This window comes from Pygocentrus nattereri, chromosome 20, assembly GCF_015220715.1.
Source record: "Pygocentrus nattereri isolate fPygNat1 chromosome 20, fPygNat1.pri, whole genome shotgun sequence".
Classification (NCBI taxonomy): domain Eukaryota; kingdom Metazoa; phylum Chordata; class Actinopteri; order Characiformes; family Serrasalmidae; genus Pygocentrus; species Pygocentrus nattereri.
Genome location: NC_051230.1, coordinates 12,132,538 through 12,152,625, shown reverse-complemented (window position 1 = coordinate 12,152,625; position 20,088 = coordinate 12,132,538). Strand labels below are relative to the sequence as shown.

The window sequence follows — 20,088 nt, the reverse complement described above, 5'->3', positions numbered from 1 at the left end:
TAATTTATACTTCAAGACCTCTTTGCCTGGAAATGATGCAAATGTTAGATAGATAGATAGATAGATAGATAGATAGATAGATAGATAGATAGATAGATAGATAGATAGATAGATAGATAGATAGATCTAGCAAACAGTTACTTAGGTTTACTAGAGAACACTATGCATGTATTATAAAGAAGTAAATGACAGTACTATAGGAATAGTATACAGAGGAAGTAAAGTTATAGTTTATTATGTAAATATTACACAGCACTATAGACACTATTTCTTAAAATATTACTAAAAATATTTTACAGATGTTTACATGTGTAGAGATAATGGCAGAACAATAACAGTGCTGTAATATAGGAACGATGATAGACTTTACTACAGCATGCTTATATTTACATATGAACAATGTGTATTAAATTTACATATGATTTAGAGAGAGGTAGTCCTTAGTGAAATCTATGTGTGAATAAATATTATGAACAAAGATGTGTAGTACTACAAAAATGTACTATAAAGATACAAAGATATGTGTTCATATGCAATATAAGATATATAAAGATATGTCTTTTATACTATATGAAGATAAATAGTACTAATTTAACAGTACAGAAATGTCTTCACGACTCCTGTATCAGCTGTATAAACAATTCAGACAACTGCTTTAGTTTACTAGCGCACACTATACAAGTATTACACATAAGATTATAACTGTACAAAAGGAATATTATACAGAAGCAATCATATTACAGGTTATTATAAAAATTGTATACAGTACAACAGACACTGCTTCCTAAAATATTACCAAATATATTTTTACCAATGTTTATGTGTGTAGAGATCATGGTAGAATAACAACAGTATTATAGTGCTGTAATATAGGAGTGTTAATAGACTTTACTATTGTGTACTTATATTTATATATAAACAATGTGTACTACATTTACATATGACTTAGATTGAAGTGGTTCTTAATGAAATGTATGTGTGAATAAATATCACCCTTATGAAAAAAGATCTATAGTAATAGTAGAGGAATGTGTACAAGACTCCTGTAAGAACTGTATAGAAAATTCAGGCAATTACTTTAGTTTACTAGAAAACACCATGGAAGTATTATAGAGAAGTACATGACAGTACTATAGGAATATTATACTACGACCATGATATTAATATTACACTGCAACAGTGATTTTATATTAAGATATTTTTCATGAATGTTTGCACATGTACATATTGTTCCAGCTCAGATAATGGCATAATGTCAACAGTAGTGTAGTGCTGTAATGTAGCTCCAGGAGTGGAGACAGTCTTCTTAGCCTATAGTATTTTTGAAAGATTCAGAGCAAATTTTAAAATTGAATGTATTAATTGTTGATACATTCAATTCAATTAGTTTCACATGAACTACATTCAATTAAGCTGAATAAAACTACATTAAACATTTAAAACCTAAGTGCCCATTCCTTGCAGTTGAAGTGAGTGGAATGAACTCAACAGAACACAAGTGGCCTACTCTTCCCTCTGGTGGTCACTTAGCACCACACCACAATGTAACAAAAGCAGCCCAGGCTTTCAATCCCTACTTACTCTTAAGAGCATGCTCTCAGATATCTGGACTTAGGTTACCAGTTAGCCGCTTATTGGCACTTACTGTAAGGCTTATTTGCACTCCGCAGATTACCGTAAGCTTCAAAAGTCTTTGAATGTGCCAGTCAAATTGATCCATAGGCCAGACTATTCTGTCCCTCTGGTTTGTACATGTTTAAAGTTTTATTGATCTTTTGAAAATGTTCCTGCTCTTATGAGGAACTACATCAAGGAGAGAGTGAGTATTAAGAAAGATTTGCCCTTGAAAATGACTAGTGTCAAATATGCCAAGTGTTCAGCTGTGATGTTAAAAAGCTTCAGGATCTGAGCTGCTTTCTGTAATAGTCTATTGCCGGTCTTTGTCAGCATTTATAAGCTTGAGAACTTAAAAAAATCATAAGAATCCTGCTTATAGCCACAAGCTCCATGTGCCTTTGAGAATATTTAAAGTGAAAGAGTGAGAGTGTTGCTTCTGTGCACAGAGAGTGAGGTTTGGTCTGTGGTGTCCTAGAAGGACAGATGGCATGCTGTCCCACAGGCATCTTCAGGTATACTTGAATGAAGCCCAACAAAGCATGTAGCAAGGCACATACCCGCTGTGACACCGGTGACGTTTAATCTTTTCCGTGTGAGTAATTTTCCTGTGCGTGACATGAGGTGGTCATCTGAAGAAGCAATGTAATATGTGGGCGTGCCACTGTTATAAAGCAAAATCAGGCCTGTTTTAGTTCAACTACTTCAGGTTCAACAGTATCAAATGTATTAAAAGATAATGAAACATTTATGCTCTAAAACTTATTTCCCTCTGGTTTGATAACTTTCATAACTACGTATCTCACATATTAGTTACTAAATAAAAGTCTTAGCCTGCTGTAAACTGTGTTTCAACTTCTACATTTACTGAATGTCACATTGCTTGAGAGGCTGCCAGTAAAATCTTGGCTACGTTCTGTGGCAGACTCTGCGACATTAGTTCTGTTCATGAGCGCTGCAAGTCAGATTATAGGGGAAAAAAATATATACATTTCTCTGGAGGTAAGTCTACAATTGAGGAAAGGTCTACAGGTCTGCGAAACAAGAAAATTACCTTCCGGTTTGTAATGTCCTGCCTTGCTTTGCACTTGTTGTTGTCTGCTTCACATACTTGTTTACCTTCTGTCGGCCATTCTTGTTTTTGGTTTTCCTGCTTCTCCCTTGCCTCACCCTTTTATCATGCCGATTACCTGTGTCTTGTCTGTAGCTCTGTAACTCTGTAATTGTTCCCAGGTGTTTCACATTCATTTTCCACTGTATATAGACCACTTGTCTTTGTTTCGCTCCATACTTGCGTTTTTTTTCTTCTCTGCAGCCCTGTCGGCTGGTTATTGTTCTTAGTTTGTGCTTGCTCTGGTAGCTTATTATCTCCTTCTTGTGTTTGTTTGTTTATTGCCTGCATTTTTCTACTGCTGCTTCCATGGATTGCAATAAAACTAACTCGTATATTCATCCTGCTTCTTTTCAGGCTCATACTTCATCACATTTCTCTTATAACAAATGGGGTCACGTAAACTGAAACAAGCCCTGTGCATAATAGTCACAATGGAATGCATTAAAAAAGTGGAATAAAAAAGGCACATTATCACATATTTTTGGTATTGCTGTCAACAGTTTGTAGCTTGGGCATGAATTGTGCCTCATCCCACACAACCATCCATTGGTTGCTTTTTAGGTGCATATTTTCTAAGATGCTTATCTGTTTATAGTAACTTCTCATCACAAAATTTGTGTCAATATCTATATAATCCTGCATGATCTGGTCACCACTTTCCAAATGAGGCATTGTGAATGTAGATGTTATTAGAAGCTCATTCTCAATGCTATACAGTTTTCTAATTTATTATGGAGTCATCAACCGCTCTGCATATCACTGAAGATTTCTTGGCTTTAACAGCTTCCTACTAATCGTTTGAAACTTGTAGAACATTGGCATCATATTTTAATCAGTTTATACAACAAATCAGCTTTATATTATTAAAAATACTGATTTCAAACCTTTGAACTGTGCTTGTCAACTTCCCTATCCTCAAGGTGTTCACAGTTTGGATAGATCTTTGATCGCAAAGGCACAAAATCAGCCACTATTGAGGAACACCATTCTAAGACCACTGAAGTGAACTACATCCTTTAAAAATCATAGAGTAGCCTGCCTTTAATATGAATAATTCAATAAAAAGCATAAAGATCAAGAAGAGAAGCAGAAATGCTTTTGTCCTGCACCTGTAATGAAGTCTGCATATTCACATTCAACGTTTTCTAATTTTCAAGGTCACATCCATCCAACCACTTGTACAATTACTGACACTAAACACAAGAATACAGATAGAGAATGTTCAATGTATTGTAGTATCTGAGCAAAGACGTGTGCTACTTTGTTGAGAAGTATTTTGAGCTGGATGAGTGTGAGCGTGCAGGCCTGCTCTGTGGGCTGAGTCACCAGGGTTCAGCTCTACATGGCCTGCCTCGGGGCTGCCTTTCTTTAAATCCACATCTCCTCACACTGTACGCAAAAGACACATAAGAAGCTGCCTGTCTCATTATGTTTTATTCATCTACAGCCAAGGCTCTGATATCTCCTAGCATCTTTATTAAATTTCTCCCTGACTGTTGTATTTTTTTTCAATTTAATATTATGTAATCAAATAAAGTCAGTTAAACCTAAATACATATGTAAAATGATTGTATATGAATGGAGAACCATTCTGAGTAGTTTGTATTAGAACATATATACAGTTGAGACATCATTTTCCAGTGTTGAGTGCAACAGATAGATAGATAGATGAAGAGATAGATAGATAGATAGATAGATAGATAGATAGATAGATAGATAGATAGATAGATAGATAGATAGGTAGATAGATAGATAGATAGATAGATAGATAGATAGATAGATAGATAGATAGATTCACAATAATTCTGCAGATGATAATGGCTAGTCTAGATGTACATTATCACCAGAGTTCAAGAAATAGATATCTAATTATGTTGAGTTTAGTATGTCTTGAGTCCTGACATATGATCTCTTGTAAGCAGTGCTTTAGAGGCACAGTATATGCTGTGTAAAAAGTTTAAACAGTAAATGTGTCGTCATCACTCAGACTAAGAGGAGCCTCAGAGTGACATGTCCATTTTATCCTCATGTGTTTTCTTTTTTTTTTTTTTTTTGCTTTTGTCTGTGCATCGTTCATCACGAGCTCAGCAACATAAAACATGCTATGCAGAGGCGTTTTCAGACCTCAGGCAGAGAGCTGTGCAACATGTAGATAAGCTTTTGTTTCCAGCCACAAGAAAGCAAAGAAATCACAGCTAACTGAGAGCTTCATTATCTGAGAGACTAATTTCTCACTTACAGTGTGTGTGTGTGTGTGTGTGTGTGTGTGTGTGTGTGTGTGTGTGGGTGGGTGGGTGTGTGTGCACCCCAGGCCATGCAGCAGAGTGTGGGAGTGTGAATGCAGAGTAGAGCAAAGCAGACTAAGAGAATTTTGGCAAATTGTTTGCTTCCTTTAATATTTTAGCTACAACTCAAATTCCAAAAAAGTTAGAAACAGTAGGTAAAGCACTGATTTATAAATGTACTTTGACCTGTAGTTGAGCTAATAAAGTGCAAAGTCAATATGTATAATGTTTTTTCCTTTTCAACTTCACAGCTTTTGTACATACACTCACTAGCCACTTTATTAGGTACACCTTGCTAGTAAAAGGTTGGACCCCCTTTTGCCTTCAGAACTGCCTTAATTCTTCATGGCATACTTTCAACAAGGTGTTGGGAACGTTCCTCTGAGATTTTGGTTGGTTATTTGAGTTCCTGTTGCCTTTCTATCATCTCAAACCAGTCTGCCCATTCCCCTCTGACCTCTCACATCAACAAGGCATTTTCGTCCACACAACTGCCGCTCACTGGATATTTTCTCTTTTTCGGACCGTTCTCTGTAAAACCTAGAGATGGCTGTGCGTGAAAATCCCAGTAGATCAGCAGTTTCTGAAATACTCAGACCAGCCCATCTGGCACCAACAATCATGCCACGTTCAAAGTCACTTAAATCCCCTTTCTTCCCTATTCTGATTCTCGGTCTGCACTTCAGCAAGTTGTCTTGACCACCTCTACATGCCTAAATGCATTGAGTTGGAGCCATGTGATTGGCTGATTAGCTATTTGTGTTAACAAGCAATTGAACCTAATAAAGTGGCCAGTGTATACCGTCACTGTCCAACGAAAACCATGTATCTCCATTTTTGTTGACTTTTAGTTTTCTGCATCATTTCAACACACCAGCTATCATTTATGTTGTGCACAAATGTCACGATTATTGGACCAATACAAATGTTCTAAAATCACTTGGAACCAAATTTCTTTACATTAACTTACATTGAAAAGTAGCAGTGTTTTTGTTCTCTCCTGTAATGTTCATATTTTGGAGATTTTTCATTGGACAGCAACGATACGTTCAGTCTGATGCCTGGAACATATTCCAAGTAAATGTGGGATGAGCAATTTTAGACTAGATTATTTGTCACGCTTGGCTCCTCCCACTCCCCCATGTGCTTTTTGTTTACCTTTTGATCTTCCATGTGCATTTGTTTTGGTTCAGTTCAACCCCCTTGTTGTCTGACTCTACCCCTGATTGTTACCACCTGTTTCCCACCTGTCCCTCGTCTTGCCTCTGTTAAATAAGCCCTATGTTTGCTCTGGTCTGGGTTGATTTTGCCCTGGTTAGGTTTGTTTGATTTTGTTTGATATGTTTGTACTGTTTGATGTTTGTTGGATGTACTGTTCGAAGTGTATGTATTGTTTGAAGAGTTTTGTTTATTTCTGGTCTGTTTGGAGTTCTGTGTTCATTTCGTCATGTCTGTCCCTCCTGCTCTCCGTACTGGCCATCTGACCCTGGACTGTTTTGACCATGACCCTGGATTTGCCCTTAATAAAAGTCGCTTATCTCAGCGTATACGTCCATTTTACATCCGTATTGTCCTAGGCTCACCCATCAGCAAAAAAACACAACAGTTTAAGAATAATGGGCCTCATTCACCAATGTTTTTCTAAGTGTTTTCTTAAATTTGTTTTTGAGAAAGGTCTCAAGAAAAAATCTAGGTCAGATTCATGACATGTTCTTAAAGCACGGAATTGTTCGCTTCTTTGTGCTCTTGAGTGTGTGTAGATTCTGCGCTTATTTAAGAACTAATCCCAAATAAGAAAACATTAGTGAATGTCAGAATCTTCATTAAAAACTGGGTGGGTTTTGAGAAGATATTTCTTAGGAACTGTTGGTGAACAAAGTTCCTCAATGAGTAACTGCAAGGATTTTAGGTATTTCACCCTCTACAGTGCATACGTATTCATGGTAAAGTTAAGGAAATCTTGAAAAATCTCTGTAAAAAAAAGGCAGATCAATGTACAAATTAAAACGGAAGGTAGATTTCATATTGATTTTTTATTAGTCATAAGCCCTGAGAGGACATGTATTACAGTGATTTTATCATGTGTTCATCAAGGGATGTTTCTAGGCACTGGTTTAGGACCAGACTTGACATTACAGTGGGCCAAATAACACATCCTCACAAGTTTTATCAAGTATTTACAAAAAATGATTCCTAAAGAAACATCGACTGAAAGGTTTTTGGGGAAGCCACTTCAGCACGTTTCCAAGCATGCAGTCGCTTTCATGCATCATTGTGTGTTGAAGTGTAATTAAAGCTGAAATGCTTTAATGCTTAACAAGAAATATATTTGGAAATGTTGCAGTGAACACTATTTTTCTAGTTTGTTTAATTAACATTCACACTATAAAAAAAAACATCCGCGTCCTGATGTGAATGTTAATTGCAGTTCCATCAGCGCTCCAATTAGACCCAGCACTACTTATCATACACTTACATACATACGCCACTCTGCTGTTTGTCATGACAACCAGAGAGGAGGAAATAGGAGGGAGGAGGAGAGAGAGAGAGAGAGAGAGAGAGAGAGAGAGAGAGAGAGAGAGAGAGAGAGAGAGATAGAGCGAGAGAGAGAGAGAATAGTGAAAAATACAGGGTGATTTTCTAAACCACGTGTAATCAGTTCTGAATGTATATGACTGATTGGGCCTATTACAGATCAAAGATCATGGTCAGTATGTGTGATCATGGTAGTGTGTGTGAGTGTGAGTGTGTGTATTCCTTGCCTTGTCCAGTATTAGTCTCTAAGACAGGATTTACTGCTTAAATCTTCATTATCTGGAAGAGGAACAGTGCCACAGGGCTGTAGAGGAGGAGAGTAGAATGAGAGAGGACTGTAGGACTGAGACCAGAGGAACAGAGTTCATCTCAGACTGATGGTCAGTGCACAAACTCTCTCTCTCTCTCTCTCTCTCTCTCTCTCTCTCTCTCTCTCTCCCTCTCTCTTGCTCTCTCTCCCTCTCTCTCTGTCCATCTCTCTCCTTTTCTCTCTGTCCCTCTCTCTCTGTTCATCTCTCTCTTCCCCTCTCCTTTCTTTTTCTCTATTTTCCTCTCATTCTCTTTCATTGTACTCTCGCTCTCTCTCTTTTACTCTTTCAGTGTTCTCTATCTCCCTTCCTCACACCCCCTCTCTACGGTTCAAGCAGAATGCTTAATAACATTTGAAGCCCCTTCTTGGATATTTATTTATTTATTTATTTATGATATCAATTACATTGTTGTTAATGCATAGTATTTTTTTGCAGCATAATGTTATGCTGTAATGATTTACTTATTGCATTGTTTAATCATTTTTCCTTTCATTATTTTATGTTCTTTTTTGCTTTTCTTTCTTTTTCTAAATTTCTCCTCTACCCTCTGGAGTGACCCATTGGAGTGTTTTGTGTGTGTGCGAGCGTGTGTGTGTGTCGTTTAACATAAGTGTGCTGTTGTGCTCATTGCAGTCTGAGCGCTTCTCTCACGGGGATTATTGTCACTAGCAGTGAGTGTGAGGGCTCAGTGTGGGGTGAACGCTGCTCCAGCTGCACTCATGTCGCCCTGCGCCCCTCTGCTGCACGGGTTCACACTCTGCTACTGCTTCACTCTGCTGCCACTCTTCATCTCACCAGGTGAGTGTGTGTGTGAAAGTATGAGTCTATTTGTGTTTACTGTGTGCTGTATATGTGCACCACATGATAACTGTTCTATGTAAGCATATTGCATGCCACAGTTGTTTGACTCATCTAGCCATGCTTTTGTCCAGTGCCAACAATAGCTTTAGGTTGCTCGATGACTTTCATATGATGAGACAAGAGTTTGGGGGGAGGGGGTGTATTTCCATGCAGTTAAACTATACTTCCTTATATTACACCCCTGAGCTTTACCAATTAATCATTCTGTGCATCATGTGAAGTAGTTTTCCATTGAATCTATTATGCATTGACAGCTCATGTTGATGTTATAGTATGCATGCAGTATAGAATGTATTTATATTACAATATTTGTACAATGCAGACATGTTTACATTATAATGCATGTATGATGTATACACATTTACATTATAATGCTTGTACAATATGTACATGTTTACATTATCTTGTATGTACAATGCATACATATTTACATAGTAATATGTGTACAATCTATATATATATATATATATATACATATATGTTCATTACAATGCATGTATGATACAGTCTTCTGTCTTGCACTGTTGTCATTTTTTCAATGCATAAATATGTGAAATTATGTTGTATTTTTTATGTACATACAGTCTAGTGTTGTTGCTACTGTAGAACCCAAATTTCGCCTTGAATATTAATAAAATATTTTATATATAGACGTGTATGTATAATTTAGTGAGAGATCTGTTGCATATGACATGTTTCACATTAGTCTTCCAGTCTTCTCTGTGTCACCTCCCAAGGCTTACTTGGGCTCATTCAGCTTAAAATTACTCACCTCTAATCTTACATGCATAAAAGCAAACAAACAAGAGAGAAAAAAAACTCTCATATTAGCCATGTTTCAGTGAGATCCTTATGTAAAGCATGCCACTGCCACCACATACACTTTGCCCTTTGAAAAGGACATGAAGACCTCTGACTAAGACAGTAACAATCATTGTTATTCATACAAGAGCGGAACAATAACCTGCCAAGTGCCACTGTATAGCAGTGTAGCCCTTCGCTGGAATGGTTGGCCATGCTGCCTGTGGCACAGAGGGCTGAATTAATATTGCATAAAATCGTCAAGGAGATTAGCGCCTTGGATTGAACTCCATCAAAAATTCATATCAATGAAAAAATCTTGGTTGTATGCTATTAGCAAACATCTTCGGCACAACACTTGATGTAATGCACATTCTACAGTACATTACACAAGAACGGCACTACATTAACTAAACATCCTACTGTTAAGATTAGCTGGTGGCACAGTGCATCTAGTGCCACGCCACAGGAGGGCAAAAACTGAATCCAGTCAAACCTTATCTAATGTATAAGCTTTTGGACATGGGTTGTAAGCATCAGATGCTACACTGCTAACATATTTTACAATTTCTGATTTCATGTCTTCTTCCTAGAATCTAAGGTGGTGGAATTGCCTTTTCATTTTAAACATTAAAGAAACAAGAATGGGAATCATATCTGCTGTTTCCATTTTTTCGACTTACATTTTTACCTGAATCTGAAACTAAAGTGATGGACCATTTGTTTCATTTATAACACTGCTATAACTATGTTCTTCTCAAATGATGGAGCTTATACAAGGCTATGCAGATGCCTAAATAAAAATGCTATATCAGTTGTATATATTTATAAGTACAAAGGTTTATTTTTAAGATGTTACAAAAGTCAACCCCTTAAAATGTCAGGCTCACTATATTTACTACATAAAACATCCTGTGGCATCTTGTGATTAATGCCATAAGCTGTTCATGAATATTCATTCAAATATCACTGTCATATGAAAACCCCAAATGAGGAAAGCACTGGTAATGATGTCTGTGTGCCTGTATGTGTTCTGTAGCTGACGGGCTGCAGTGTTATGCCTGTAACATCGTCCAGGGTCAGAGGTATGTGGACGTAGGGTGTTCCAGCCCTGAGGTCATCACCTGCTCCCATTCCCACAAAGGCTTCAAGCAGCGCTTCTGCATCAGAACAGAGAGCAGTGAGTACATGCAGATGACCGCAGGGCCTCATTCAATACATAACAACAGAGATTCACCCTCGATGACATTATCTAGGGCCCTGACAGAATGGTGCTACCTCCTGGACAAAACGCAAAATTACAATTCTGTTCATGGTGCTGATGTTGCCTTCGACAGCCATCTTTTAGTCAGTGCAGGGACAGAGGTGTGCAATTAAATATACAAACAGTACACAGAATGCAAGCACATGGGCAAGAGGAGTCCAAAAGGCAACAAATGCATGACAGACTTTTGGTTCAAACTAGACATGTACTGGTCTAGCTTTTTTGCAGTGATTCTGATGTCTGAACTCAGGGCTTTGGTCAATACTGACAGACCACACTATAAAAACATTGAAAAAGACATTTACAGTAATTTACTGTACCATATTAACAGCAAATAACAATAAAACAGCAACTGTTTACTGCAACTTCACAGTCATGTGGAACACTGTGATGTACACTTACAGTGGTAATCAAATTCTTGTGTATTTTTCTAAAACAACTATAAAAATCGATGCAACTCAGGAGCCAGTAAGTTTTTTTTCTCCGGGCCCAAAACATGTTTTTTTTTTTTTTGATAATGTAAATAAAGAACAAAATAAACTAAAATATAAAATCAAACATGTCCATCCTCCATTGTTGCACAATTATTCACATTAATAAATCTCACATCTGCCTACCAATGAACAATACAATTTTTTATCAACAGTGTTTCAGTGTTTAACGATCGATATCAACAATATCAGTGTACCAACACTAATATTAGTATATGGGATTAGTGCATTGCTAGCTCAAATAAATAATATCATCACCTTATAGCAACCTTTACATTCCCAGATCACTTGCAAAAGAGTGAGTGCAAAAGAATACATTTAACTGCTGTGGATTAACTGCCACATTTGACAGAACATTAGACCCCTTGAGGAAACAGCACAGCACAGTCCGCTGAGCACAGAATCCCGAAGTGACTCTTTAATTCCCTGTCCAGCCCCGTCTAAGTGCAAGTGTCACAACACTGGCAGTGTGAGATGCATTAGCAAGGGATGATCACGCCTTAGAATGGAGTGTGTGTGAACTCGCCGTCTCTCTGCTAATCACCACGTTCCCCGCCCCCCAATTAACCTGCATTAACCTCCATATCCACACTCTAAACCCCTTATTTACTGTGAAAAGCAAAACCTAGACCTGCATGATAATCTCAATCTCAGGCTCAATGTCAGTTTAACTTGGATACACTGGTCAGATTTACAAGATTGGTATTAGCACCAATACTGACTCCTGGAACAAAACTTTTCAGGAGAAGGAAAAACATCATTATATTTCAATGTGTGTAAATAAAATGAGTTTTGATTAGTAGTTTTATAAGTAATTTTAGACCATTTCTATCAGTCCGTTAATCATAAAATTTTGACACAGTATAAAAGGCACTTCCAGATTGTGTAAAAAAAGTTTTTTTTTTCTGATAGCAGAGGTATATTAGTTCTATGAATTATTTTGTTGTCCTCTAGATAAAGAAACGCACTTTCCCATATTACTTAAGTTTCACAAAAACTCATATGTGTCGCTGACATGGTGCATTTATAGACCAAGTTTGTTATATTTTTTGGAAATTTAAAAAATACATGGCATATATCAAGTTATTCAACAATACCTTTTTATGTAAAACAATTTCCATTGCATCCATTTATTTTAAGCTAATTTTGTCTCCAAAAGTCTAAAAATGTCTGGCACTGCTGCTGTCTAACCATATATGTTGATTACATAAACTATCAAAAAATGTAAGGTAGTTAGATAAGATTATAAATAAACTAGTTTGGCATGTTTTTATCTTTGAAAACTTTAAAATAAAAACCATGTTGCAAAAAAAGGCAACTTTGAAAGTACTCGACTCATTGAAAAACATTTGTCCATAAGCTCATCCTTATTAAAATTCTGGCCACCGCAACCAAAAACAAAGGACTTAAATGCTTTTTAATGCTTTTTCAAAAGAGGGCCAGGGTATTGCATCATAAAGAAAACCATGAAAATGTGTAATCACTATAATAATGTTATTATTAACAATGCAAGAATGAACTCAAGGTTAAGGACAAAGGTTTCTATGGGTGTCTAAGCAGTTGCCTGTTTAATTTATATAAACATTAATGTATAATTAATAAATATTAATGTATATACGCAGATATAAAAATCCACATCATGTCCTTTTTAATAGAATTTTTAAAAACCTTTTTTGTCAGTGACTCACATGCCATTCATACTGACATGTATTGCTTCATAGAAAAACTCATGACTGCTGACATAAGTCATTATAAATACTCAAGTAATGCTTTTTAAGTATGTTCTTCAGTGCTTATGCATGTGTTATGCAGGTCCCTGTATACAGAGCATTCAAACACAGTGCCTTCTTTGTCATACACTGCATTTGATTCTTGTCTTCTTATTTAACGTTTATATTTGTTATTGTTTTAGCTTTTAAAGTTAAGAGATGTAGAGTTGCAGGTTCTTGATAACCTCGGTATAGAATAATGATCTCAATTCCCACATATACAGATCAGAAATGACCATGCATGCATGGCAATATGTAAACATTATAAACTGAAGAATAATACCACACTGCTATCAGTTCAATACTTGAAATTAGTCAATGTGCTGAGTTCAGGTAATAAAATAGAGAGAAAAAGTGAAATATATGCATCCCACATCATTTCAGAACATGTGCATGCGTTTCAACGTTAAGCATAGTAAATGAACTTTCCATGTAACAAATGACAGGCTTGACACTTCCTGTGCAAAAATAGTTCAACATGACACTTTACATATGAGCAATTTTCATGCCTTTCAACACTATAAACCTGAAAACGATGACAGAAAGAGGGCAGGCTGACTGTAAAACAGGTGACAGCCCCTCGAATCGGCTCAGTGGCGTGCAGATTGTGAGAGTGACTGGACCCCTATGGAGCGTTTAGGAAACCCTCTTGGGGGGATTGCTCTCTCTTAGGCTGGATCAGTAGTGAGCAGTAATCCTACATTTGGCAAGGCTCATCCACTTTCACACAGACTGCTCTGTCAGAGTGTTAGCCAACTCTGTTGCTATAGTCCTGCACAGTGTCACAGGGCCAGCATGCTGGACACATGACCATATCCTGAGCCAGTAGCCTACTCAGCCTACTCAAATCAGCCTAGACCTCCAACTATTCAAGTGTATTGCTTTTGAATGCATGTAATCGAGCTGGTCTTATAAGGTCACATGACCTAAAAAAAAACACACAACTTGCGAAAATAATAATAAAATTATTAAACATTCTCTTCGTCTTTTGAGAACATCAAATCTGAATGGCAGTCTGTTTCAGCTGTTGCTTGTTATATAGTGTTTATCCCTTAAGTTTCCCCTTGAGCAGATGAAGTGCAGCTCATTTATGTTCAAACTAGGAGATGAAACAATTTAGACCTTTCTTTCTGACAAATTCCTCAACTAAATGTGCACCACATTGGATTGACGACCTCGGTGTCATTATGACTTCCTGTCCAGTGCATTTAGAGGTATTTTTCTGTGGTCTACACAAGAAGGCAAAAAGTGTTTGCACACTTTTAAATGAATTCTGCTGCTACAGTATTGCCTTAATTCATCAATAATCACCAGAGAGGCATTCCCAGAGGCAGCCATGCAGGCCTGACCGATGACACTCCTTTTTGTGCTTACATTTCCTTTCCTCCTCCACACTTTTCAATCTCCACTGATTCGACAAACGTTTATTGCTGGGAAATGGTTCTAGCTGGTGTTTGCCTTAATCTGATCTTTGTGCCTTGCTTTTGCAACACTAAGTTCTCTACTTTGCATCTTGGTTAATACATTTTACCTTGTCCAAGGGTACAACCACTCCTGCCCATGGCCAGCTGTTCTATGTACACAAACATGGAACCACTGGGCAGTTAGAAACTTCTGTCACCTCACTAACCCAGCATTTCTGCTTCTCACTGTACACTGCATGGTTTTATTCAGATTCAGAATCTGGATGCTTGCATATGTAAGAAATATGTCTTCTTTAACACACTAGTTCATAATACACAGTAATTTGCAACAGACTTAGAACTTTAAAGAATTTTCCTTGCTTATGTGAAACAAAACAGTTTTAGATACACGTAGACACAGTTCTTCATTTTATTGTATTGCTTCTCACAGTACTGGCTGGCTAAATCAGGTACTGGATGATGGTATATAAATAATACTAGGATCCCTGGAGGAGAGATTTGAAAGTCATTAAGCAAACATGGTAACATATATAAAATCACTACTTATTGAATTTGTTTATTTTTTTAGTTTTTATTTTAAAATTAGTGCTCTTCTGAGCAAATAAACACTTACTGCTCAGATAAACAGTATGTTCATCATTTCAATCTACAGTAGTGTAATCTGCAAGTCATACCGAAGTAATATGAGCATTCAACTCTTTGAAAGAGGCACAATATAGAACAGCCAATCAGAAAAGACATAACTTACAGACATTAGGCTTATAGGCCCAATAACAAACAAGGTCTGTTTAGTTCTAAAGGATAAAGAGATTTTCAGCTCTGCTTGGTGCATGACCCACACAAACGTCAATAAGTGGACTTCAGCGAAAAACAATAAAACAAGATAGAAGAAAATGAAGAATGTAGACTCTTTCAAACAGAATAGCACAAAAAACAGAATGCAAATAATTTCCTCTGCCTTTATGCGAGTGGTTTGACTGATAACCTCTCTGTGTTTGTGTTGGCTCAGTTACATTAGGCATCATGCTGACCAGTGGATGTGCCACATCACGACACTGCCACACAGAGGAGCTCCCGGGAGTAAGGATACACTGCTGCGATTCGGACCTGTGCAACAGCACCTCCTCATTGCACACATCCTCATTGCAGGCACTGTGTTCACTGATGGTCTCTTTGGCAGTCCTGTGGATACAGCTGTGAAGTCAGCAGAGCAAATTCAAACTTTTTCTTCCAGACAGAGCAGATGTCCTTATTTCCAGTACTTGTGGAATAAATCAGTGGATAGACACTGCATCTGTGATATTACCGACACACTGTTTCATACCAAGTCCACAATTTTTAATTCAGTATGGAAAGACTCAGCAAATCTGCTGCACAATCAACAGCATATGTTTATATTTTCGGCCATATCTGGTTTTGAATGAATGATACATTGTATGTGATTGCCTGTTGACAATGCAGGCTACTTAGCTGCACTTGAATGGGAATAACACCAGTTTTAACACCAGCCAAAATAAGTCAGTTTTTAATATGTAAGCAACATCATTCAGAAAGAACTTATTTGAAAAGGTGCACTGCAGTGATAAGTACTCTGAATTATTTACAGTGGTGGTGATAGAAATCAGGAGTCGGAATGCAAACGTGCATTTTGTTTACTGTCATGGTAAAATATTGGTAAGTTTGGTGAGTTTTCTTTGGATGCCTTTTTGACATACAATGGTCTGCATGAACCTCTTCACACTGAATGGATTTTAAAATCATGTTTTAATTAAAAACTCCTGCCCTCCTGACAAATCTATCAAGCATCTCCTACACCAAGCGCATTCATCACCATTTTGTGTAATAACTTCCTGAGAGGGAGCTTTTAGAGGCATTAACTTTTTGAAAATCTGGTTCCTATCACCACCAATTGGAGCACTTCTCTAGAACAGCGTTTCATCAAAACATTTTGAATGCTTACAATGTTATTAGTGAATTATGTCGAATTTTTGTGGAATTCAGCTCAAAATGCAGATCAGTTTATCAATTTTCTGTTCTCAGAACATTGTAAATGTAAGGTTGTGAGAAGTTGGCTGGATCTGTGTGAGTCAGTAAGAAAAGCATTAGTCCAGTTTTAACATAAAAATGTCATTTACCTTTTAGCTTAGCCAGTATTCTCAGTGGCATTTCTTAACCTTTTAACTTTATCCTGAGCCAAAGTCCCCTGTAGGCACCACATCTAATGCCCTCTACCTGTCCAGACTTTACTTAGGACGCTGCCCTATGACACCATTGCCACCATAAATCTAAAATGATTACTAATATACTGCCATCTAAAGGCAAAATATCACAACTGCAATTTCTGAGTTAAGACTGAAATCAGATATCAGAGGTTCAGCCGCGTGCTGCTCTTGGAGCAGCTATGCTTCATTTTAATTACAACAATGTATGAAAGCTAAATATGAACAATAATTTTTGTCATTTCAAAATGTCAACATCAGTCACACTTTGGTCATTAATAAAGGCTACATGAATGAACTTTGGACAACATTCTCAGCTTGAAATCTGTTACCAGGGGAACTCAAAATTTGTTTGCTATAAAATCACATGTCATAAGAGTTACAAGTTTAGGCTGCAACAATAATAATAGTGTTTTATATTAGTAGTAATAATAATAATAATAATAAGACAGGGAATATGATTAAAAAAGGAAAAAGGAAATGTAAAACATTCTTTAAAAAATTAAGTTGAAGGCATACTTTATAGAGTACTGTACATATTATGAAAATTACTATGTATACTGTGGTTATATAAAAGGATAGTATACATGATTTTACAAGTAGTATGAATAATGTGTGCATATCTTAAAAATGTATGCACACTAATGGAAACTCACTTCAGAAAATTAGTATTCATACTTAAAAAAAGGTAGTAAGTTCATAAAGTTTATGGGTCATGTGCATAAAAAAATGCTAAACATTTTTCTCTCTTATAAAAATGCATTTAAAGGAGATCATGCAAAATATGATGTGGTTGCACAGAAGATAAGTGGAGATGCTGAAAGTTAATCTGATTACAAATTGATTTTGACTTACTAAAGTTTGCACTGCTAGCAGCGCCCAGTTTTTTGTGGATTTTTCCACCTTCCATGCAAGTGTAAATTTACAGTATTGGCTCAAATGCATGCTGTTGAGAGGAACTTTAATCATTTAGACGACAATAGCTCTCATTTTCTGGATGAAATTTTAAAGTATATAATATGCATATTCTGCATATGTATACTTTGCTTACTTTAAAAGTATGATGCATACTAATATGCATACTAATATGCACAAATGTAATTTACATACTTTGAAAAATAGTATGCATTCTCAAAAAGGAGTATGTACACTTTAAAAGTAGCATGCATGTTTAAAAAGTAAGACATAGGCATACTTTCAAAGTAGTATGGATGCCATGTGCATTCTTAAAAGTATATGTACTTTAAAAAGTAGTATGCATACATTAAACAGCCGTATGCATCCTTAAAAAAGGATCATACATATTCAAAAGCAGCATGTATACTGGGCACATACTTAAAAGGATTTGATATGGAACGTAAGTTCAATATAAATGCAAAGACCAGGCCTTCTTATTATTGAGCATAATCATTTTCATTATAAATGAGAAAAACTGCATCTATTCTAGCTCTGGATGTTATATGAGCTAAGATGTGAGACGACAATGCTACTGTCTGAATCACAATGGCCCAGAGCATTGTAACATCATGGAGAAATGAGGAGGCGGATGCATATGTGAAGATAAGCGAGATTTATTCAGGGCAAATCCAGGGTAATGGTCAAGACAGTCCAAGTTCAATGAGCCAACACAGAGAGCAGGAGGGACAGACATGAAATAAACACAGACTGAAACACACAAAGGAGGCCAGAATAACAAAACAACACACTAGCATACAAAACACTTCAAACAGCACAAACAAATCAAACAAAGAACAGCGAACACAAGGGGCAAACACAGGGCTTAAGCATAACAGGGATGATGACAGAAAACATGACAACTCTTTTAATCCTATTTTAGCGTTTTGGTCATGGACAGGTATTATAAGTTCTTATTCCCATTGACTTTAGTCAAAAACCATTTACTTTGTGTTGCTCTGAACTTGACATTTTTTTTAGTTCATCTATTAGATCTCGCTCCAAAATATCAGTATCTGTGGCCAGTTATTCATGCAATAGATACCAAACATCTGTCAGCAAATCATCTGAGATTAACTAAGAGCTGAGCCTTGAGCATAAAAAGTAAACTGTCATGTGACTTTAAAAAGTGATAGCATATATGCTCACTGAGAACTTTACCAGGAACACCTACCTTGTATCTACACTCATTGTCCCTTTTATCAGCTTCACTTTTTGTACAGGTGCATTTTGTAGTCCTACAGACTATAGTCCCCCTGTTTCTTTCCATAATATGTTAGCCTTCTTTTTCCTTGTTCTTCAATGTTCAGGACCCCCACAGAGCAGGTATTTTTTGGGTGGTGAGTCATTCTCAGCACTTCAGTGACTCTCAGTGTGTTTATACGTGTTGTGTGGGTATGAGAGGATCAGACACAGCAATGCTGCTGTTTTTAAATACCTCAGTGTCACTGCTGGATTGTAAAAATATCCACTAACAGAGGCCCGTGTGCAGCATCCTGTGACCACTGACGATGGATTAGAGGACGAGCAACACAACTTGGGCAGCAAAAGGTGAGCTACTGTTTCAGATTTTACAACAAGGTAGGTATGTCTAATAAAGTGGACAGTAAATGGACAGTGTTTAAAGCTCCAGCAGCACTGCTGTGTCTGATCCACTCATACCAGTGCACTCTAACACATCAGAACAATGTCAGTGTCGCTGCAGTGCTGAGAATTATCCTCCACCCAAATAGGTGTACCTAATGAGTATAAAGAGCTCAGTGAGTGTGAGCTCGATCATCAGCCTGCCCCTAAAGAAAGGAGACAGAAGGTGGCAGCATTTCTCCCTCTATGAGTGCAGCTTTCGGTGCCCCACTTAGAGAAAACACTCAGTCAGTCTGTTTAACCAAGTTGTTCTTGATTAGTCCCTTTAACAAGCAATCATTAATATTTTTCATTGCAGATGTTGCTTAATAGTTTTTAAAATGGGCTCCAAGGCAGGGCTGCATGGCAGGGAGAAAGGCCATTATTGCGATAACAATTAAGGAGCGATACATTTTGCAGCTGTACCAGGCTACACGCTGGCCTATTCCTGAATACAGATTAAAAATGATCTGCAGCAGAAAAGCTCTGCTTTGCTTTGATTAGTTTAAGGCCCAATCTATGAGCAAAAGCAGGCTGAGACCCCCCACACATCCCTCATCCTCTTCAAGACAAGGGGCCCGTTTCATCTTCAAGCTCGCCTCATGATTCATACAGAAATGAGGCGAGAGAAACTGCTGAGGCAGCAATCTGACAAGGTAGCGAGAGGCCTTATGAAATACTAAAGCAAACTGGCTTTTTTGGCAAACCATCAAAGCTGAAACAGAGCTAACGAGCAGCAACATGTCTTCAGAAGGATCAATCATGAATTACGTAGGATAATCTTTTCAATAAAACAAACAAAACCAGCACAGTAATAAAAATG

At 37.1% G+C, this 20,088-nt stretch overlaps 1 protein-coding gene across 1 annotated transcript; it reads left to right on the top strand.

The window, feature by feature from the left end:
- Positions 1 to 8,504: 8,504 nt before the first annotated feature.
- LOC119261886 lies at positions 8,505 to 16,978 on the top strand. Its single transcript, XM_037531918.1, has 3 exons — positions 8,505 to 8,657; positions 10,561 to 10,701; positions 15,479 to 16,978. Exons 1-3 carry the CDS (start codon positions 8,579 to 8,581, stop codon positions 15,667 to 15,669), a joined length of 411 nt encoding a protein of 136 aa, XP_037387815.1. The 5' UTR covers positions 8,505 to 8,578; the 3' UTR covers positions 15,670 to 16,978.
- Positions 16,979 to 20,088: the final 3,110 nt, after the last annotated feature.

Bases quoted from the DNA above. Each gene is read 5' to 3' on its own strand.
- LOC119261886 (XM_037531918.1), top strand. From the start codon at position 8,579: ATGTCGCCCTGCGCCCCTCTGCTGCACGGGTTCACACTCTGCTACTGC. The intron at 8,658-10,560 runs GTGAGTGTGTGT...TGTGTTCTGTAG, and splicing joins GCCACTCTTCATCTCACCAG to CTGACGGGCTGCAGTGTTAT. The intron at 10,702-15,478 runs GTGAGTACATGC...GTGTTGGCTCAG, and splicing joins CTGCATCAGAACAGAGAGCA to TTACATTAGGCATCATGCTG.